Source organism: Haliotis cracherodii, unplaced genomic scaffold (genome assembly GCF_022045235.1).
Source record: "Haliotis cracherodii isolate W230 unplaced genomic scaffold, xgHalCrac1.p SCAF_11, whole genome shotgun sequence".
Taxonomy (NCBI): Eukaryota; Metazoa; Mollusca; class Gastropoda; order Lepetellida; family Haliotidae; genus Haliotis; species Haliotis cracherodii.
In genome coordinates this window covers 30,908,635-30,932,531 of record NW_027266266.1, presented here as the reverse complement: position 1 = coordinate 30,932,531, position 23,897 = coordinate 30,908,635, and the positions used below count along the sequence as shown (strand labels likewise).

The 23,897-nt window shown below is 39.1% G+C and overlaps 1 protein-coding gene across 1 annotated transcript in view; it reads left to right on the top strand.

Annotated features, from left to right (window-relative positions):
• Window positions 1–23,897, top strand: part of LOC139455020 (serine-rich adhesin for platelets-like) — a 342,468-nt gene that overhangs the window by 247,608 nt on the left and 70,963 nt on the right. The window contains exon 6 of the mRNA XM_071236605.1: window positions 2,776–3,134. Within this exon, the coding sequence (XP_071092706.1) occupies window positions 2,776–3,134 (359 nt within the window). The remainder of the gene's footprint in view (window positions 1–2,775; window positions 3,135–23,897) is intronic.

Here is a 23,897-nt window from a genome sequence, read left to right as displayed (position 1 = left end):
CCCCAAACACTTCCGGCGCTTCTTGATGCACTTCAGCATGAATGGCAGCACATCCAACAGCGTGTTATTGACAACTTGCTTGCATCTATGCGTCGTCGGTGTCAGGCGGTGATTGATGCACGTGGTGGGCACAACCGATACTGACATTTTCTGTACCCCTGTGACATTAACTGTAACGTGTATGTGTGTCTGTATAGGTGACACGATTAATGTTTTGAACATTGTGTACATTGATCTTCAAACAGTGTTTCAATTATGGTTTCTGTGTCCTATTTTGAAACAATCACATTATATTACATTTTGAAAGTCAGTGTCAAGTTTCTTTTTTTGAAGAGTATACATAGATTATTGTCAGTAATAAAATCTTCAATGATGTTTCCCTTTGAATTTGTGTTGGCACTTCCTCATAGAGGATTATGGCCATTCAAGTCGCCCATGATTATACAGGGTTTCGGGAGTTTGTCATATAATGACTGTAGTTCAGACCGCCTAAGAGCTGATGAGGGTGGAATATATAATGAGCATAAAGTGAAAACAACGTGCAATGTGAGTCGAACTGCAACAGCCTGTAGACTGACATTCAGAGGAACAGGGTTGTGGATCACATCCTACCTCACTAAAATAGAACATCCTCCAGTAGCTTTAACAGCGGGAGGAGAAAATGAATGATGCGAAATGTATTTACGCAAGTCAAACTTATCTGTTGGTTTGAGATATGTATCTTGCTGACAGAATGCTGACGGCTGAACGTCCTGTACTAATAATTGTAAATCATTAAAATTGGTCCTTAGACCTCTGCAATTCCACTGAATAAGTGGATTCATGGTGTTCAAGTGACAGGTGGATGAACGGGAGATCTACGTCTCCCATTTCTAGGCGACTTACTTCAATTCTATTGCGCCCATTTGGATGAGGAGAGACATCCATGTCCTCCAAGGTTTGAAACCTATTATACATTTGAATAGGGTCACGTTGACCCTTCGACACACGATCAGAGTTTCTGGAGTAGTCTACTTTTTTGCTGGCATTAGTCACATTAGGTGATGGATGTGGTGCCGATGCTAGTGATGATGCCGGCGCTGCTACCATAGGTGGTAACAAAGTTGTTGATGTGTCTTCTGTTTGAGAAGAAGAACTTGACTGAACCAAAGAAAAGTTGTCGGAGTTAACCCAAGTAACATCCGTCTGGCATTCAACAGACGCAAATGATTTTTAACTTTTTGGAGACGTACGGGTGACAATTGCAGAATATGAAACAGCTGCAGCAGGGGAAATTGACGACATAACTAAATGTTTGGCATCAGAAAAAAAATGTTCTTGTCATGCTTCATTTTTATTATCTGGTGTTGAAATTGCCAGACAGGACAAAATTTGGAAGATGCAACGTGATTCCAAGAGCAGTTTGCACATTTTGGATCATTTGAGCAGTCTATTGTGTCATGAGCAGGTTCTCCACATCGATGGCATTTCTTTTAGTTTCTACATGATAGGGCACCATGCCCAAACTGTTGACATGAGTACTACCGGAGTGGATTCGGTTTGTACTTATCCAAACCCATGTTACAGTAACCTGCTTTGATAGAATGTGGTGGAACAGGAAGAGAAAAGGTAAAAAGATATGTATTCAACTTTTCAATTTGACCATTCTGCCGCTTTGTAAAACGTTTTACACCTGTAACACACTGGTCTTTTAGTTCAGAAGTAATGCCATCTTCAGACATGTCTTTGAAATAAAGACCAATTGGACTTTGTAAAGTTCCAACTTTGTGAAGGTGGTTCGTCAGACGGATTGGTATTTTGTAAGTATTGTTGGAAAATGGTCAGTACCACAAAGGTCATCATGGACCGACCATTCGAATTCATTTAAGATAATTGAATCTGTCAGTGAGAGATCTAGGGCAGAATATGTGCCAGTGGCAGGATGCAAATAGGTATTAGAATCGTCATTGAAGATGCATAAATCATTACTTGAGATAAAATCTTCAAGGGCTTTTCCCTTATTTTTTGCATCAGTTCTCCCCCATATGGGATTATGACCGTTAAAATCGCCCATGATGATACAGGGCTTCGGAAGCTGATTGTACAAAGTCTGAAGATCTGATTGACGTATAGTTGAGGAAGGTGAAAGATACAGTGAACTTAATGTAAACACCATGTTCGAAGTTAAACGGATAGCAACAGTTTGTAGAGTAGTGTTGAGTGGAACAGGGCTATAGATTATCCCCTGCTGCTTCAGGAAAGAAGAACTGTGGAAAGAACTGTACTGGCGTATACCACATGGATCTGTGTTGTTTAGGTATGCTTCCTGAAGACAAAAAGCTGACGGTTTTGGATTAAAAGTTGTATTTCATTAAAATTCTCTTCAATTCCATTGTTTTATGTTTTATGTATTCATAAAGGTGCTTCCACAGGAGCAATGTCAAGCAAACGTGAGGAAGACTTCGTTGTACTCCTATTTACTTCTTGTTGAGATGGAGTAGAGTGTATGAAGAATCGTACCTTTAGCGTTCTGTTCTAGATTTGTTTTGCAAACTACCAACATCAAAATACCCTTTTAAGAATTGTGTATGGTTTACATTACAACTTATTATTTCAAGCATGTATTAATCCCAGCTGATTGGAGATATATTTCAATACAGCCATTTTTGCATATTTTGCCCTTTTTAATTCTGGCGACTCAGGAGGTTAGCACTTTCTTAACAATATATAAACTGATTAAATCCCATTTTCTCATCACACATGAACCTTAAGAATTAACCTGTTTTGATATTTCAGAATGCCGTCCGGATCTAGTGCTAACATTCTCACATGGAATCAAAGATGAATCTGGGAGCAACACATTTGTTTTAAAGAAAAATAATGTTCAAATAATAGAAAACGAAGCAAGATTCTTTGCGGACGGGTCCCTTGAAACATGGCGTTTCAATAACGCAATTCAGGAGAGTTTGACCATACGATTTCGATTCTATCCTTGGGTTCACTGGAGCAAAGAAAAGATGCGGCGGGCAATGATTGGCAATTGTGATGCTTACAACAGAAAATCATACAGCATCGAAGTTGACGAAATGAAACATCATGTCGTTTTCACTATTCATACATCTCATGGCTTTAGCATAATCAGGATTCCGTACACAGTAAGTATTATTAAGGAAATTCACCAAGGAACAACCATTTTCAATTGAAATCATTACAATGATGTTACCAACGATACAGTTCAGTAAATTTCAAACTGACGGTGACAACCATTTCCCCTCAAAGGCTTTTTATCGTGCTCTGTAGTAAAATTGCGAATGATCCGCGGATTATCCGCGGGTAAGTTGCGAATAATTCGTTAACAATCTGCGGATATCAGCGGATTTCTTGAAAAAACAACCATATAACTGTATTGTGACTCTAATTACAATTTGTGTGTGACTATCAGGTCATCATCCTGTGGCGGGCTATGGTAATACTCTCCATACATGTTCAATGTATACTGTTCAATGTATACTACGATGCTACTCTGTGAATTGCAGGTACATGTAATGGTTGATAAGTGAAAGTTAACACCATTTTGTAAACTACCCCTGCCATTATAGTGAGTGAGTGAGTTAGTATTTAACGTCTCATGGGCAGTATTTCAGCCATATCGTGACGAGAAGTTATACATTTATGATACATTTATGATACATATATTTAGACTAAATAAAAAGCTGTCAACGACGGACAGTAGAATAACTAGAATATTACAGACTTGATTTAAAACTAGTTGAGAATATTAATAAAGCAGTAAGCATTAATGAACAACACAATTTAAAAACTGGCTAGATATCGTCAGCCACTGAAGGGAGATCACCATACTGGGGACCATGGGGACTTACAGTACCTTTGCTTCCTGCATGGACCCCGGCAGGATTTATATAATCCTTTCAGTCACTGGCGACAGTGTACCAGTTAAGCCTTAGATTAAAATAACGAATATACTACGTTTAAAAGCCTGGTATGCAGAAAAACTTGAATGACTTACATACCCTTCTAGGGGGACAATAATTTTACGCTACTTCAACCCCCCTCGAGGGTACAGCCACTAATAATCTAAGTTATTAAATTGTACTACCAATTTTTAAAACAATACATAAGTTCATCAAAGTTTATGAACAAGTTCTATTTCTTTTAAAAAACATAATATTAAACGAGAATTAACATCATTGAAAAGGTCCTTAATTGTTTTAACATTGAGATATTTATGCCTTCTTATGGAAAAATCAATACAGTCAAGCAGGACAAGCAGGGATACAAAACGGAAGATCCTCACATTTTAACAAATATTCATGTGTATATCTTGAATGGCCAATACGGCATCGTCGCATAATGACCTCTTCAAATATGGACTGACAGCCAAAATGGTGTAACCGATGTTTGGTTAAATTGATGTAATTTATTGATACCTACTTGGGTGTCCCACTTCTTTAGCATCAGATCGAGAATGTAAGATCTAATCGCAGGTTAATAATCAGTGTAGGGTATGAGAAGTGGTGTCACAGATTTGGTCAGTGCTGCTTTAGCAGCAGCATCGGCCATTGCGTTACCAGTGATACCAACATGGCTTGGTAACCAACAATAGACGATGTCATATTGGCCAGTAGCAGGATCATTAAATAATTCAAGAATTTGGATTAAATGTGAGTGAGTGAGTTAAGATTTAACGTCACATCGGCAGTATTTCAGCCATATCGTGACGAGAAGTACATTAATAATACACATAATTATACGAAATAAAAACCTGTCGACGAAGGACAGTAGAATAACTAGAATATCACAGACTTGATTTAAAACTAGTTGTGAATAATAAAAACAGTAAGCATTAATGAACATCACAATATAAAAATGGGCTAGAAATCGTCAGCAACTGAAGGGAGATCACAATTTGGATTAAAAGTGGATGTTTCGAAAACATATTGATAATCGCCTGAAGGCACGAAAGTGAATCAGAAAAAATAATGAATTGTTTATGTTTAGATTGATGACTGATTTTAGTGCTGTAAAAATGGCATGTGCTTCTGCTGTAAATATGGAACTGTTATCGGGTAGTCGTGAAGATATTGTTCTGGATCCAATGACAGTGGCACTAGCAACTGTGCCACCATCCTTGTATCCATCTGTAAATATAGATTTATAAGTGTCGTAAGTGTTTCTTAGTTGATGGTATTCTTGTTGGTAAATTAATTGGTTAGTATCAGATTTCTTTAGTTTTGTTAATGTCAGGTCTACCTCTGGCTTAACCATTTGCCGAGGAGGAGATGAGAAAAGTTGAGTAGGAGCTATATCTTGGAGTTTAATATAAGAAGCTGATATTGCAGATTTTATTCTGATTCCGAGTGATGGAGTGAGTGTTGATTTCATATTGTAAAGATCTTCTTAGAGAGGATTGAAGATGCATTCAAAAGCTGAATTTGACTGATTAGAATATCATTTTCTGATGTCTTGTAATGATAATTTTAGACGGCGTTGTTTAAGAGAAGGCTCATCTGCTTCTATATATAGACTGTGAATGGGAGACGTTCTAAAGGCTCCAGGGCGAAGCCTCAGGCCTTGATGATGTATAGTATCTATACTGAGTCAAATTTAACACTTCACATTTTTCAAAGTGATCCATATATGATATACAACGGACAAATGTATCAGAGAAGGTTATTTTTAATCATTAATGTCGAAAGAAGGATTTTAATTAACGGTGGTAACCATAATTTGTTCCAAGTACCTACGGTATTCGGTAATTACAACAACAGTTTAAAGGGGCACTGATCTAACGCAATTCCCCGGGACTGGTTGTTGCCTTTGTTATTGTTTTTTCCCAGTGAGTACCCGGATGTATAGCATAAATCTAGACTAGTTCGCGACCTCTGCTGCGCCATTCGTAAGCGCATTAGTCACTTTTATGGGTAGTAATAAGGACGTATGGTCACATTGATCAACAAAATAAAATACTGTTTTCGAGATAATAAGGAAATGTAGGTATCTTTGTGGGTAGCATCGGTGGTGACGAAGTTTTGATAAGTCACTTGCTTGGCAATTTTGCGATTTTCGTTTACACTATTTTGACTTGCAACACAAAGTAAATATTTCACCCGAGCATTGTTTTTTTTATAGTATGTATATTTTTTTACTGTCAAAATGTGTAACATTTTCAAATTTATTAAACGTCTAAATATTCAATTATTTTTCAAAGTGACTGAAAAAACCCATTTCCATCTGTATTATTATAATAACGAACTCCAAACATTTTGATGTTTAATATCATCACCAAGAGACTGAAAATGTTACGTTGAAAAGTACATGTCTATGTTGTTTGGCTTCTAATCCTACATAATAATCTGTTGTGATGTTTGTAGGCCCTTTTGATCTCTTAATCAATCTGGGCAGATTTTTTTAGTCAAAATGACTGAAATATTTGCACATTTTATAAATTGCCTGAGAGAATCACATTTTACAAACTGACGGTAATATATACACGTTTACAAAGGAAAAGACCTGTGAAAACAACGTCTATCGCGCATTGAAGAATTTCTCAACCAAGACGTAGAGAAACAAGAACGAATCGGTTCAAAAGAAGGAAAACAAAATGCAAATACTATAATTACAACCTACCAAAGTTATGTGTATAAATTTTAGGCAGCTTCCTTGTTCGTGAATGTATCCATGAATATCCACACAAAGGAACAATATCCCACTCGTCTGCAGCTGTACAAAGAAACGTATTCGATGTCACGTGTCTCTGTGACAATCAAATATTTTAAAAGATATATATCGTTTCGGGATATTATAACCCGTGTTCGCTTCTCAACTGATCACTTGGATTGTTTCAGGTGTTTTACATAGGTGTCAAGTCTCAATGGTCGGCTGGGAAAGCCCACGTGACAACTATTTTCATAACGTCCACTGTTCCTAAAACATCCATTGAGTGATAGATAACAATGATCAATCAAACAACGTATTATCAGTTAACCCTTTGAACAAAGTATGTTGTTTTTATTTACATCGGCACTTCACGCCATGGTATGAGTGTATTCCCTTTGTTTTAGTAAACCTAGACATGTAAACACTCACTTTTGACATATCAACTGTGCAAGATAACAGTAATTAATCAATCAACGTATTTTCTGTTAATCCTTTGATGACTAGGAACGATCCGTTGATTTACAAAAAAAAGTAAATCAACTGATCATTCGCCTCTTGCTGGTCTGCCACGTGCATATTACATAACACACATTTCACCTCACTTCAAACCTGGATTTAGATTGAATAATTACCCCAGACACAATAAATGCCAAATGGGAACCTTTGTCAGGTAATCTAAGTGGTGCTACCACTAATTGTACCTGTAATAAATTCATTAACTGAGCATCAAGTGATTGACGACAAATACACAATCGTAGGGTTATACGAGAAAACGTGGATGACAACAAGGGAGTAGTAATCGTATTATTGACGCAATCCGAAATCCGAAAATGCTTTCACTGCAGGGATACTTTTTTAGTATTAACCTATAACCATCTGGGGTATTTCCAAATGACGACATCCGATGAGCTCCGCCGTTCTTTTTCTCTGTTTGTTTAGGCTGAAGAAATTAACTAACATGCGCTAAGTGTTTATGCAAAAATGCGTAAAACAAATATTGCCTCCAGCCTCCAAGTTTATTTAGCTGTCCTTGCAGACGGTAGCCCAGTCTCTGGTCACGCTCAGTTGCGTTACGTATCATCCGGGTACTCACGGGGAAAAAAACAATAACAAAGGCAACAACCAGTCCGGGGAAATGCGTTAGATCAGTGCCCCTTTAAGTCCCAAGCACGAGAATCTGATGGCACACAAGTTCAGTAGCGTGTATGGCCACCATGTGCGTTGACAACTGCCACACAACACCTCCTCATGGACCTTGTGATGCTTGTGAACAAATGATGGGGAAGACGACGCCATTGTTGCTGCAAAATGGTGCCAAGATCATGTAAATTCTGGGGTTGGTTCTGGAGAGTGCGCAGACTTCTGCCAAGAGCATTCCAGACGTGTTCGATGGGATTGAGGTCGGGACTCCCGCATTCTGAAGGAAATTCCTTGTCAAAATTGCTGTATGGGGTCTGTCATTGTCGAGTTGGAAGATAACATTCTGAAAAGACGTAGATTGCATAAAGATTGAAATAAAAGTCAATCAGCCTTCACATCACAAAATGCCATCGAGGTGAAGGTGGATCATCAGTGGGATTAATGGGATTAAGGACGGTGGGGAAGTGGTCACTCCCACATAGGTAATCGTGGACTGACCACGAGAATTCGTTTAACAAAACTGAATCCGTCAGAGACAGATCTAATGATGAATATGTACCAGTAGCAGGGTGTAAGTAAGTGTCGGAGTCATCATTAAAGATGCATAGATCATTATCGGAAACAAAATCCTCGATCACTTTTCCCTTTTGATTAATGATAGAACTTCCCCATAAAGGATTATGCCCATTTAGATCACCCATGATGATACAGGGCTTTGGGAGTTTGTCGTATAGTTTTTGAAGGTCATTCCGCTTAAGACTCGAGGAAGTAGGGAGATATAAGGAGCAAAGTGTAAAGGCAATATGCAGTGTAAGTCTAACTGCAACTGCTTGCAGATTCGTGTCAAGCGGAACAGGACTGTGAACAACGCCCCGCCGCACGAAAATAGAAGCTCCTCCAGTAGCTTTATCTCCCGGAGGAGAGAAGGAATAATACGAACTATACTGCCTAAAATCAAATTGTTCTGTATTTTTAAGCTACGTCTCTTGTAAAGAAATTGCTGATGGACAAATATCCGTTGTTAATAATTGCAGCTCGTTAAACTTGTGCCTAAGTCCTCGGCAATTCCATTGAATTAAGATTCGAATGATTCATCGTGGTTCTACAGGTGATCGTTCACGTAAACGTGAAGAGGAGTCACCACTATTTTGGTGTGAAAATGGGGTGACATCCATCTCAAGAGGTTCAAAGAAATTATGAGCATCTATAGATGTGTCAGTGAGAGTAGGGATCTAAGTTGAGATTTTTCTCTTTTGTTTTTTCTTTTGAATTTTTGCAATTTCAGTTGATGGATTTGTTGGTAGCTGACATAACAGTAGCTGGTATTTCAGGAGTGGGTGTAGATGGGGCCACAACCTGAGTCACAATTATAGATTCTGAAGACATTTCACCTGGACTGACGGAATGATTTGTTTGACTGTCACATGTAGTCACAGGCAGCGGGTAGTCAGAATGTGTCCATGTCAAGTCGGTCTGACATTCTTATAGATCTTCTGGTTGAAGGGCGAGAGACAGTAGCAGCAGCAGCAGCAGCAGCAGCATAGGATTGTTTGGATGAAGGTGTCCGGCGTGTCAAAGTAACCAATGTTGTTTTGACATTTGATTGTCAAAATGCCTCTTTCACGTGTCCAAAAAGGACAGGATTTAGATGACGCTACATGTTGACCCATACAATTAGTACATTTCAGGTCTGCTGTACAGCCTGAACCATCATGATTTCCACCACAACGGTGGCAAACAGTCGGACGATCGCATGATTTTGAGCCTTGGCCAAACTTCTGACATTTGTAACATCGGAGTGGATTGGGGATATACACCTCCACTCCGATGTTAAAATAGCCTGCCTTAATAGATTGGGGTATTGTCCAAAGAGAAAATGTGAACAAATAGGTATTGGTTTCAACAATATTCTCTCCATCTCTACTCTCGTAAAACGTTTCAATGATGTGACACTTTGTCCTTTTAGTTCTTCTAGAATGTCTTCTTCTGACATTTCTGCCAGGCAACGAGCTCTTTCAAGGATGATCCTACCACTCGAATTTAACGTTCTGTGTTCGGAGACAACAACTTCAGTGTTTGCAAAGCTAGTACATTTTAAAAGATTGATAGCCTGTTATCTCCGTGCACACTCCACTAAAATAGAGCTGCCCCGGAGCCGTGAAACATTCTTAACCTAACCACAATACTTTCAATGTCTTTAGATTGAGTGAGTTAAGATGTACAGTCACATCGGCAGTATTTCAGCCATATCGTGACTACAACAAAGGTAGTTGATATCGTGATTCCACTACAATGAACCAAGCCCAAGAATTTGAATTTTGTGAAATAGAAACATCATCGTCAGATGAGAAAATCTCAGCTTCCAGGCGTCTCTTTTAAGTCATTGCGGTTGGAACCAGATATATAGTGAGCCATGATGAAATTAATTTATTCAGCACCCCTGCTCCCCACCCACCATGGTGTGTTACAAAGAGCGATGTTTTCCTGCACCGGATCTCCAACATGCAAACATCAGAGATATAGAGGTGGTATACTCCAGTAAAACAACATGGATGGCTGTATTTGTCTATCAAATAAAATGCCAGGCTGGTTCGGCCCACGACAAGAAATTGCGGATGAGAGATCAATATAAATGAAGGAGGGTTGTCTGATCCCCTCCCCATTTTGAATGAGAAACAAGTCAAATGCCTTCAGACATTTTGTCTTCAGATATTTTATGTGAGGTAAAAATGTTAAATGATTATAAAAAAATAATACCCAAGAACTTGGCTTCCTTTACAACTTTAGCTCAGGGTCCTTATGCGGTTTATACTTGCGGCAAAACTGGATACAGTTTGTTTTGATTTTAGAGAACTTAAACCAATTCTCAAGTGACCATTTCATAATTTTATTGAGGCATAATTGTAGCTGTCTCTCAATGGTGTGCATATTTTTACCACGACTAGATATTTTAAAATCATCAACGAAAAGTGATCCATCCACTGTGTCACTTAAAACCTTTGAAAGACTATTGATTCAAATACTAAATAAAGGAACAGACAAAATACTTCCTTGAGGGACACCCTGCTCCTGATTATAATGGTCAGACAGGGTTGAACCCACTCGGACTTGAAATTGCCTACCGGCTAAAAACTGTGATATAAAATGTGGTAAGCGGCCTCTGAGACCAAACTCGTGTAAATCTTTTAAAATGCCATGCTTCCAGGTAGTGTCGTAAGCTTTCTCAAGATCGAAAAATATTGGCACTGCATGTTGTTTGTTGACAATATCATTTTTTACAAACGATTCCAATCGTACTAAATGATCAATAGTACATCGATTTTTGCGGAAACCACACTGAATATTTGTTAGTAGATTATTGGTTTCTAAGAACCAGACTAATCTATTATTTACCATTCGCTCCATGGTTTTACAGACACAACTGGTTAAAGATATAGGACGGTAATTTGCGGGATCTGTATGATCCCGACCAGGCTTTGGTATAGGGACTACAATGGCATTAAATTCCCCGACGTCCATATTTTGTCAAATATATTTAAAAGTGTTTCTAGTGAGTTCGTGAGTTGAAATTTTAAGTCACATCGGCAATATTTCAGCAATATCGTGACTATCAAGGGTTTGATATAATAAACTATAATAAACTTGCCAACGAAGGACAGTAAAAACACTAGATATATCATTGAAAAAGATATAAAACTAGAGAACTATACAGTACACTATACAGTACAATAACATGATAAAAACGGGCTATAAATCGCCAGCCACCGAAGGTAGATCACCACACTGGGGGAACATGGAGACTTACAGTACTTTTGCTACCTGCATGGACCCCAGCAGGATTTATATCATCCCTTCCGTCGCTGGCGGTTGTACCTAATTTTAGCCACAATTAAAAGTACAAATATGCTACGTTTAAAATCGTAGTAGAAGTAAGTATTCTTTGAATGATATGGACTTACGATATCCTCTCAGGGGGACAATAATTTTTCTGTACTTTAACCCCCTTCAAGGATACAGCCACAAACAATCTCAGATATAAATTCATTCTACTAATTTTAAAAAGGTATTATACACAAAACATATTAACAAAATTTATGACACAATTCTATTTCTTTTAAAAAACCAATAACTAAATGAGTACTGATAGTGTTAAAAAGATCCTCTATAGATTTGACATGGAAATATTTATCCCTTGTGATGGAAAAATCAACACAGTCAAGCAAGACATGCTTGACGGTGATTCTTTCATCACAAGGGATGCAGAACGGAGGATCTTCACCTTTCAACAAATATTCGTGGGTGTAACGGCAATGGCCAATACGGCATCGTCGCATAATGACCTCTTCAAATCTGGACTGACAACCCAAGTAGGTGTAACCGATATTTGGTTTGATTTCGTGTAATTTATTTATACCTTCCTGGGTGTCCCACTTCTTCTGCATTAGATCTCGGATGTAAGATCTAATCACGGGTTTATAATCGGTGTACGGGATCAGAAGTGGTGTCACAGATTTGTTGAGTGCTGCTTTTGCAGCAGCATCAGCCAAGGAGTTGCCAACGATTCCAACATGGTTGGGCAACCAACAGAAGACGATGTCGTATTGGCCAGTAGCAAGCTCATTTTGTAATTCAATGATGTCAAGTAAAACGGGATGCTTACACGAATTATTTTTGATAGCCTGAAGACAGGACAGAGAGTCTGAAAAAATAATGAATTGCATATGTTTAGATCGTTGAATATATTCAAGAGCTGTTAAAATAGCTTTTGATTCTGCTGTAAATATTGAAGAATTACCTGTCAATCTGGTTGATATAGTGTTGGTTCCAGCGCCACCATCCTTGGATCCATCCGTAAAGATTGATTTGTAAGTATTGTAAGAAGCTCGTAATTGATTATATTCTTGTTGGTACTGAAGTTGATTTGTGTCTGCTTTCTTAAGTTTGGACAGTGACAGGTCCACATATGGCTGCACCAATTGCCAAGGAGGAGAAGACAGGAGTCGGAAAGGAGATATAGTTTTGAGATCAATAACAGCAGCAGAAAGGAAAGGTTTAATTCTTATTCCCAGAGGGGGAATAAGAGATGATTTCTTATGGTACAGATCCTCATAAAGGGGATTAAAAACACAGTTGTAGGCAGGGTTGGACTCATTAGAATATAACTTTGTAATATACTGTAAAAATAGTTTAATGCGGCGGTTTTTAAGTGATGGCTCATCGGCCTCAATATACAAGCTGTTAATTGGAGAAGTACGGAAAGATCCAAGACAGAGTCTTAGACCTTGATGATGAATAGCATCTAATAGTTTTAGATTGCTTTTGCAGGCTCCACCATAGATGATGGAGACATAATCCAGTTTAGAACAGATGAGTGAACGATATAAGTGAAGAAGGGTTGACTGGTCCCCTCCCCACTTGGAATTGGAGATAACTTTTAATAGATCTAGCGCCTTTAGGCATTTTGCTTTAAGATATTTAATGTATCGGAGAAAAGTAAGATGGTGATCAAAAATTATACCTAAGAATTTCGCTTCCTTTACAACTTGAATTGGAGTGCCTGCTAGATGTAAGACTGGATCATTATGGGGTTTATATTTCCGACAGAAATGAATGCAATTTGTTTTTGATTTAGAAAATTTAAAGCCATGACGTTCAGACCAATCATTGATTTTATTTAGACAAAGCTGCAACTGTCTCTCTATCGTGTGCATGTTTTTTCCTCGACAGGATACATTAAAATCATCAACAAACAATGACCCATCAACAGAGTCATTTAAAACCTTAGATAAACTATTTATTTTTATACTAAACAAAGTTACGGATAAAATGCTACCCTGTGGGACACCCTGATCTTGATCATAAACATCAGACAAGGTGGATCCTACACGTACCTGGAAACTTCTATCTGTTAAAAACTGTGATATGAAATTAGGCAAACGGCCTCTCACTCCCATGTCATGAAGGTCTTTTAAAATGCCGTGTTTCCAGGTTGTATCATAGGCTTTTACTAAATCGAAAAATATTGATACAGTGTGTTGTTTATTGATGATAGCATTTTTTACAAATGTCTCCAATCGAACCAAATGGTTAATAGTCCAAACACCACATCGCACATTCAGCCACTAGATGCCGGGATCATAAAGAATTTCAAGCTTTATTATAAGAAACAGCAAATGAAATTACACCTCGACAATGTTGATGCTGAAGAACCACAAGCCCTAGACGTCAAGCGAGCAGGGGACTTGTGAGAAATGTGCCTTCAAAATGTTAGAAACAGAAAACACTGACAGACTATTTTAAGTAGATGAAACAAGTTGTTAAGACAGTAGCACTTGCATTTACACGAGGAAACGTGTGTCGTTGATCATGTGATAAATTCAGTGAGTAATGACTCTATTGTTATGTATAATTGGGAAAATTATTATTATTTTTGCACAGTCATTAATTATAAATTAAGGAATGAATGAATAAACAACATAACAATATTAATATTTCGTTTTTAATGATTGTATTACAAGGTACACACGGTTATTATCTATCGTGAAGACGTCCGATTTTCGATCACAAATCACTTAATTTCGTTAATCCGACATACTCGTTAATCCGACACAATCATGTGCAACCAACGATGTCGGATTAACGAGACTTGACTGTACTTCTATTTTTTCTAAAACCACATTGAATATTTGTAATAAGATTATTTGTTTCTAAGTACCATATTAATCTGTTATTGACCAGTCTTTCCATGGTCTTACAAACACAGCTCGTGAGAGATATTGGCCTATAGTTAGAAGGATCCGTATGATCCCGGCCAGGTTTAGGTATTTGAATGACGACAGCATTCCGCCAAGATGAAGGGAAGTTACCCGTTGTCCAGATATTGTCAAATATATTTAATAGTGTTTCTAAACACGAATCAGGCAAATGTTTGAGAAGTTGATAATGAACATTATCAGGCCCTGTAGACTTGGCTGGTCCAAACCAGTATGCATTTCATGGAGGGAAAAGATTTCATTGTAATCCTCCCCGTTATTAGAATTCAAATTTATATTAGTTTTTTCCTGACGTTCTTTAACTTTCTGAAATGTTGGAGTATAATTTAATGAGGAGGAATGTTTAGCTAAAGTTTCACCTAATTTGTTTGCTATATCAGATTTATTTGTAAGTAAGTTAGTACCCTCCTTAAGATGTTTGACAGTTGCTTTGGAGCCTTTTCCTTAAATTTTATATACCATATTCCAAACCTTCGACATAGGGGTTCGTGAATTAATTTTTGAAACATAACTCTGCCAAGACTGCCGTTCGTTTTGCTCAAAAGTACGACGAGCTTTAGCATTTGATATTTTAAATTGATTTAAATTGTGGACTGTGGGATGGTGGCGGAAATATTTTTCTGCCTTCTTTCGAGCTTTTCTAGCATATTTACAAGTTGTGGTAAACCATGGTTTACAGATATGTGTAGTTGTAGAAGACTTCGGAATACAACCATCAGCAGTCTCGATTAATTGATCTGAAAACACTTGAATAGGGTCAGTGTCATAATTCAATAGTTTATCTCTACATAATGATTCAAATATAGTCCAGTTAGCCTTTGTGAAATTCCATCTAGATGAAGGTGGAACATCTGATGGATTGACAGTTGAAAGAAGAGTGGGAAAGTGGTCACTGCCACACAGGTCATCGTGGACCGACCATTCAAATTCATTTAGTAAGTTTGAGTCAGTAAGGGATAAATCCAGTGAAGAATATGTGCCAGTTCCAAGATGCAAATAAGTATGTGAATCATCATTAAATATACATAAATCATTATTGGAGATGAAATCCTCAAGCACTTTCCCCTTAGCATTTGTGTTATTACCACCCCAAAGAGGATTGTGTCCATTTAAGTCGCCTGTGATTATACAGGGCTTAGGGAGTTGATCATAGAGTGCCTGAAGATCTGACTGCTGAAGAGAGGAAGAAGGAGGAATGTAAAGAGAACATAAAGTAAAGGCAAAATGTAAGGTTAGTCTGACTGCTATGGCCTGAAGTGGGATATCAAGTGTGACAGGGCTGTGAATAACATCCTGCCTCACAACTATTGAGGCTCCTCCAGAGGCCCTCTCACCCGGAGGTGAGAAATGATGGTATGAAATGTACCGTCTTAAGTCAAAGGAATCTGTGATTTTGAGATAGGTTTCTTGCAAACATAAATCTGATGGTTTGTAATCTTGAACTAAAAGCTGTAAGTCATTAAAATTATGCCAAAGTCCTCTACAATTCTACTGTAATATATTTGGAGAAATGATGGTGGTTCAATCGGTGATCTGGGGGAATTATCACTCTGCCCGATGAGCTGCGAAGTGACATCTATCTGCAGAGGTTCATACGGATTATGAACCTCTACGGGGGTTGTCAAAGGCACTGGTACCGCAACATGTTTCAGTGCCCTTAATTCTTTTTTTCTTAACTTTTTTTCACTTTTTGACAGATTGGCCGTCTGTCGTAGCTCAGGTTGTGTGTCAGGTAGAGGGTCTTTTTGTGTCTCAGGCAGAGGGTTCAAATGAATCTCGGTCTGTGTTTCAGAAGAAGCAGATTCTTCACAAATTGGAAACAAAAGGGTTTGTTAGTCTGAGATCCAGGAGATCGCTGTCTGACAGCCAGCAGCTACTTTGCTGATAGAAGAGGATACTGTGGCAGAATACGATTTCGAGGAAGGATTTGGAGGTGACAGTTCCACAACCAATTTCTTCGCATCAGAAAAATAGATGTAATTTTGTATTTGATTGTATTAATTTTACTTTCTCTTTCAAATTTCGGGCATAATTTGGAAGATGACATGTTTTCACCATTGCAGTTTGCACACTTTGTGCAGTCAGTGCTGTCATGTTTCTGACTGCAACGGGAACACACTGGAGAGTTTCTACAGAATCTGGCACCATGACCAAATTGCTGACATTTGAAGCAACGGATTGGACTTGGTACAAAAATATCCACTCCCAGGTTGAAATATCCATCTTTGAGAGATTTTGGAAGTGTAGAAAGAGCAAATGTGAAAAGATAAGTATGTGTTTTAATGATGTTGTCATGTTCTTTTTTGGTGAATCGTTTAACTGCAATAACACCTTGGGGTTTTAGCTCAGCCACAATGTCCTCCTCGGACATGTCTGACAGACACTTGGAACGATCTCTGACAATACCCTTGCACGAATTCAGTGATTTGTGCTCAGAGAAAACAATCTCTGTATTTGCAAAGTGATGTGCATTGAGCAGATTAATAGATTGTTGTCTCCTAGCACATTCCACCAATAAGGAACCACTACAAAGACGAGTGACGTTTTTGACGTTACCACAAATTCCCTCTATTGCCTTGGAAATGATGAAAGGTTAACCTTGCGTGGGTTGCCATCTAATCCTTCCACAATAAATTAAATTCTAAAATAATTACATTAAATGACAACCAAATAAGTCAAACAGTAAGATGATGTGTCTATATTTCGCGAAAACACATGCAAAGCACATAAACGTGGCGTTTGGGGATCAATTTTACAGCTTCATCCAAACGCAACCGCCTGTAAAAAACGTGCAGCACAGGATCCTGCAGGCCCCCCTGCTGAATGGGTATAAAAATCCACATCAGCGGCTGTTCATACAGTCCTCATAACGGCAGTAGAGGCGGTGACAGAATGCCAAGACTGAATGCAGCTCAACGTAACAACGCCGTTGAGAGATCAACACCAACAGAGTTGACGACAGACCAAGGTCAGGAAGACCAAGGGTGACAACCCAAGCACAAGATCGATACATCCGGCTGCGACACCTCTGAGACCGCACTACCACAGCCACGCCTACAACCACACAGATCCCTGGGGTACGCAGAATATCAGATCAACGGTACGCAACAGACCGAGGGAGGCTGGACTTTTTGCACGAAGACCTGTTCGACGTCATGTATTGACCCCACGTCATCTGGCGGACCGTCTGCTTTGGTGCTAACATAGGGTTAGATGGGCACGTGCAAGGTGGAGAAATGTACTGTTTACTGACGAGTCCCGTTTCCTACTCACATCAGCTGATGGGCGCGCACGTGTCTACAGACGTCGGGGTGAACGTTACGCCCCCAACTGTGTGCAGCAGGTTGTTCCATTTGGCGGCGGGAGTATCATGGTATGGGCCGGAATTCATCACGGTGGTAGAACACCTCTCGTGCATGTGGCAGGGGTATTGACAGGTGTGCGTTCCAGAGACTTGATCCTACAGCCTTACGTTCTTCCTCACGTCAACGTTCATGGCGGACAGTTCCAGCAGGACAACGCTCGACCGCATATTGCACGTGTTTGACGGGACTTCTTACAGCACAACAACATCCAGACATTATCTTGGCCAGCCCGGTCACCAGATTTGTCCCCGATTGAGCATCTGTGGGACGAGTTGGATCGACGCGTTCGCAGAAGGAATCCACCGCCCCAAACACTTCCGGCGCTCCTTGATGCACTTCAGCATGAATGGCAGCACATCCAACAGCGTGTTATTGACAACTTGATTGCATCTATGGGTCGTCGGTGTGAAGCGGTGATTGATGCACGTGGTGGGCACAACCGATACTGACATTTTCTGTACCCCTGTGACATTAACTGTATCGTGTACGTGTGTCTGTCCCGGTGACACGATTAATGTTTTGAACATTGTGTACATTGATCTTCAAACAGTGTTTCAATTATGGTTTCTGTGTCCTATTTTGAAACAATAGCATTTTATTACATTTTGAAAGTCAGAGTCAAGTTTCTTTTTTTGAGAATATATATAGTCTTCCCCGTTATCAGAGTTAAAATTAACATTTTTTCTTTCCCTGTTTTTGATGTTTCATGAACTGAGGGACATAATTAGACGATGACGAATGTTTTGCCAATGTTTCACCAAGTTTCTTGTCAATGTCTGATTTATCTCCTAAAAACTAAAAACTTGGCCTCCTTTAAAACTTTAATGGGATTATCATCTAAGACTAACTCTGGGTCTCTATGAGGTTTGTATTTCCTACAAAAGTGGATACAATTAGTTTTTGATTTTGAAAATTTAAAACCATTTTCTAACGACCATTTATGGATTTTATTTAGACATAATTGCAGCTGCCTTTGGACAGTATTCATATTCTTACCACGACATGAGATGTTAAAATCATCCACGAATAATGATCCATCAATGGAATCATTTAAAACTTTGGAGAGGCTATTTGTTTTAATACTAAACAAAGTGACAGACAAAATGCTGCCTTGTGGGACACCCTGATCCTGATTATAATGATCAGACAGCGTTGAACCCACGCGGACTTGAAATTGTCTGTCTGTTAAAAACCAAAATCATGTAAATCTTTTAAAATACCATGTTTCCATGTACTGTCGTATGCTTTTTCTAAATCGAAAAAGATAGACACTGCATGTTGGCTGTTAATTGCATTTTTATCAAATGACTCTAACCGGACTAAACGGTCAACAGTACTTCGATTTTTCCGAAATCCACACTGAATATTGGTGATTAAATTATTAGATTCAAGGTACCATACTAATCGATTGTTAACCATGCGTTCCATGGTTTTGCAAACGCAACTAGTCAATGAAATGGGTCTGTAATTAGAGGGATCAGTATGATCCCATCCAGGCTTTGGAATGGGAACAACTATAGCATCATACCATGATGAAGGAAAGTTTCCGGATGTCCAGATTTCATCAAATAATGATAGAAGGATTTCCAAACATGTATCTGGTAAGTGTTTTAAGAGTTGATAATGTATGTTATCAGCTCCTGTAGCAGTATCATGAGCTTGTCCAAGGGCAGTATGAAGCTCATGAATTGAAAATATTTCATTGTAATCTTCCCCGTTATCTGATTAAATTAATAGATTTCTTTTCATGCTGCTTATTGTATTTTTGGAATTTGTGGACATAGTTAGACGATGAAGAATGTTGTGCCAAAGTTTCACCAAGTTGATTTGCAATGTCTGAAGTATCGGTCAATAATTCTTTCCCATGTTTAAGGTGGTTGATGCTAGACCTAGAACCCTTACCTTTTATCTTTTGGATCATATTCCAGACCTTAGACATAGGCGTACGCGAATTTATTTTTGAAACATAGTTTTGCCAAGATTGGCGTTTATTTTGTTTAAAAGTACGCCGTGCTTTAGCATTTTGAATCTTGAATTTATTTAAATTATGAACAAGAGGATGGCGACGGAAATAATGTTCAGCCTTTTTCCGTGCCTTTCTTGCACGTTTGCAGGTATCATTGAACCATGGTTTTCGGATGTGTGGATTTACAGAGGACTTTGGAATACATTCATCAGCTATGTTATTAAGTTCATCAGAGAATAGCTGTATGGGATCAGCAATGTCAATAAACATATCACGTGTTAACTTATTTGAGGCAAGTATTTCAAATAAGGGCCAGTTAGCCTTAGTGAAGTTCCATCTTGTTGAAGGCGGAATGTCAGATGGGGAAACAGGTTTTAATATGGTCGGAAAATGGTCACTTCCACAAAGGTCATCATGGACTGACCATTCGAATTCATACAGCAGATCAGAGTCTGTTATTGATAAATCTAGAGAGGAGTATGTTCCTGTACCAGGATGTAAATAAGTGTTAGAGCCATCATTGTATATACATAAATCATTGTTTGAAATGAACTCTTCAATGATCTTACCCTTACCGCTTGTGTGGACACTACCCCCATGATAAGACAGGGCTTTGGGAGTTGGTCATATAGTGCCTGCAAATCAGTTTGATGAAGAGTTGATGATGGAGGAAGGTACAAAGAGCACAAAGTGAAAGCAATGTGCATAGTCACACGGACAGACACAGCTTGAAATTGAGTATTCAGAGTAACAGGGCTGTGGATAACACACTGCTTCACTAAGATTGAAGAGCCTCCAGTTGATTTAGGTCCTGGAGGAGAAAAGGAATGATATGAATTATACTGTCTTATGTTGATGTGATCTGTTTGTTTTAAATAATTTTTTTGAATACAAAATGCTGATGGTTTAAAATCTTGTATTAATAATTGTAAGTCATTAAAATTATTGCAAAGTCCTCTGCAGTTCCACTGAATGATTGAACTTGAGCTGCTCATGGTGGCTCAACCGGAGATCTTGAGTGAGAGGAAGGTCCATTACCTCTGACTGGGAGTGATGGACTGACCTCCATCTCTAGAGGCTCAAAAGGATGATGAACCTCTACAGGTGTTACAGCAGGAGAAGGCAACTCTAAGTGTTGAAGTGCCTTTGTCCGTCGTCTCAATTGCTTATTCTCACTTTTCGTCAAATGGGCTTCGCCCTGAACTTTTGAAGTAATCTGAATACTATCTGGTTCTGGTGATTTAGATTGCAGATTCTGTGTTGATGGCATTTTCTGAGTTTCTGTCTGGGAAGCAGATGAGGAATGCATTTTAGATATCTCAGTAGCTTCATGGATAATAAACTGGTCATCGTTGACCCAAGAGATATCAGTTTGGCAGCAATTAGACACGGTCTTGGCTTTGATGGCTGGAGTCGGAGAAGAGACTGCAGCAGAATAGGTTTTATTGGAAGGGGTTTGTGACGGAATTTGAACCAATTTTTTTGCCTCTAAATAAGAAACATTTTGTGTATGTTTTATCTTTAATATCTGAGATTCACGGATAAATATTGGGCAGGATTTTGATGAAGCCACATGCTCACCGTCACAGTTGGCACATTTGTCCTGATTTGTGCACTCAGAACTCTCATGAGTCCCACTGCAACGGAAGCACCTTGCCTTGCGAGTGCAAGTTTTGGCACCATGTCCAAAGTTTTGACACTTGTAACACCGGAGTGGATTTGGAACGTAAACCTCCACTCCGATATTAAAGTAACTAGCTTTGATAGATGTTGGAATTTTCCAAGGCAGAAAGTGAAAAGATATGTTTGGGTGTTAATGATATTGCCATCTTCAGATTTTCGGGTAGCAGCAGTGACTCCTTGATGCTTTAATTCGGAAACAATCTCATCTTCTGTCATATCAGAAAGACATCGAGCGCGGTCATGGACAATGCCTCTGCTGGAATTCAGGGTCCTGTGCACCGAAACAACAACCTGGGTCTTAACAAACTGCTGTAAACCCAGCAGATTGACAGATTGTTGTCTCCGTGCACATTCCACAAGGATGAAACCAGAACGAAGACGAGTGACATTCGTTACCTCTCCACAGGCACTTTGGATGCCCTTAGAGATGGCAAAAGGATTTAGTTTAAGTGGACTGCCATCGACAGATGCGATGACAATAAATCTTGGCCAAGAATCTGCAATCTCATGTGATACTTCTTCATCAGACGAATAAGAATCGACATGACGACGTTTGTTTGTTTTGACAGAACCAGACGAATTGGGATGAGCCATGGTAGAAGTATATTATTCAGCACCTCTGCTTCCCACCCACCATCGAGTGTCAACAAGGACGGTGCACAGAGGAACCCATCCTTCAACACCAGGGCTACAGAGGTGTGATACTCAAACAATATCAACGCATGTAGCTGTTTCTGTCAAACAGATATAAAGTCAGGCTGGTTCGGCCCTTAACTACAAACTGAAGACAAACAGAACCAGGAGGTTAATAAAGCCAGATTGGCCCATGAGCTACCGCCTTCTGGCATAGGACTCCAGGCAACAATTGATGATATAACTAGTTGTATCAATGTTCAGTACGAGAACACTTTTGGTAAGACATATATTAGTAAGTATGCGTGCTTTCCATGCTCAGGGCATGGCATGACCAGCCGATTGATAGAATCGGGCCCATTCTACCACACGTCTAGGTGAAGTTAGGGTCAAAGTGATGTGTTGGGCAAAAGGAACACCGGTTTCTGGCTCCAGTGCCCTCAACCAGCAGACTCCCTCCACCGACACAGGGGCGCAACTCACGGCAAACAGGTTGCCCAATTCGGTCGCCTTTTATGACCAGCAATGGGGTGCTGTGGACAAATTCTACCCCGCTACCACACGGGGGAAGAGCTATGAGCGCCACCCAGCAATATCTGATTTATTAGTTAATAGTTCATCCCAATTCTTAAGATGGTGGACGCTAGATTTAGAACCCTTACCTTTAATTTTCTGTATCATGTTCCATACCTTAGACATGGGCGTTCGGGAATTTACTTTGGAAACATAATGTTGCCAAGATTGGCGTTTATTTTGTTTAAAAGTACGCCTGGCTTTAGCATTTAAAATTTAAAATTTATTCAGGTTATGGACCATGGGATGGCGACGGAAATAGTGTTCAGCTTTCTTCTGTGCCTTCCTAGCTTGTTTGCAGTCATTGTTACATCATGGTTTACGGATGTGTGGATTTGCAGAGGACTTTGGAATACATTCATCAGCAATTTTGTTTAGTTCATCAGAGAATAATTGAACGGGGTCAGGAACGTTGATAAACAAATCAGGTGTTAATTTGCTTGAAGACACTAGTTCAAACAAAGGCCAGTTTCCTTTCGAAAAATTCTATCTGGAGGATGGAGGAACGTCAGTTGGGATAACAGGTTTCAGAATGGTTGGAAAGTGGTCACTTCCACAGAGGTCATCGTGGACTGACCAATCAAATTCATTCAGCAGATCTGGGTCTGTAATGGACAAATCAAGTTATGAGTAAGTACCTGTACCAGGATGTAGATAAGTTTTCGAACTGTCATTCAAAATGCATAAATCATTATTAGAAATAAAATCTTCTAGAATCTTTCCTTTACTACTTGTAATGACACTACCCCAAAGTGGATTATGCATGTTCAAATCGCCCATTATGATACAGGGCTTAGGAAGCTGGTCATAAAGAGCTTGAAGATCACTTTGCTGAAGTGAAGAATGTAAAGGGAGCACAAAGTGAAAACGATGCGGATGGTGATGCGAGCTGCAACAGCTTGAAGGGGGGTGAGAAGAACCGGACTGTATAACGCCTTGCCTCACAAAGATTGAAGATCCCCCAGTTGCCTTAGCTCCTGGAGGAGAAAAGAAATAATATGAATAATATTTTCTGATATTAAGTCGATCCGTATTTTTCAAGAATGTTTCTTGTAAACAAAACGCTGATGGCTCCAAATCTTGAGTCAATAACTGTAAATCATTATA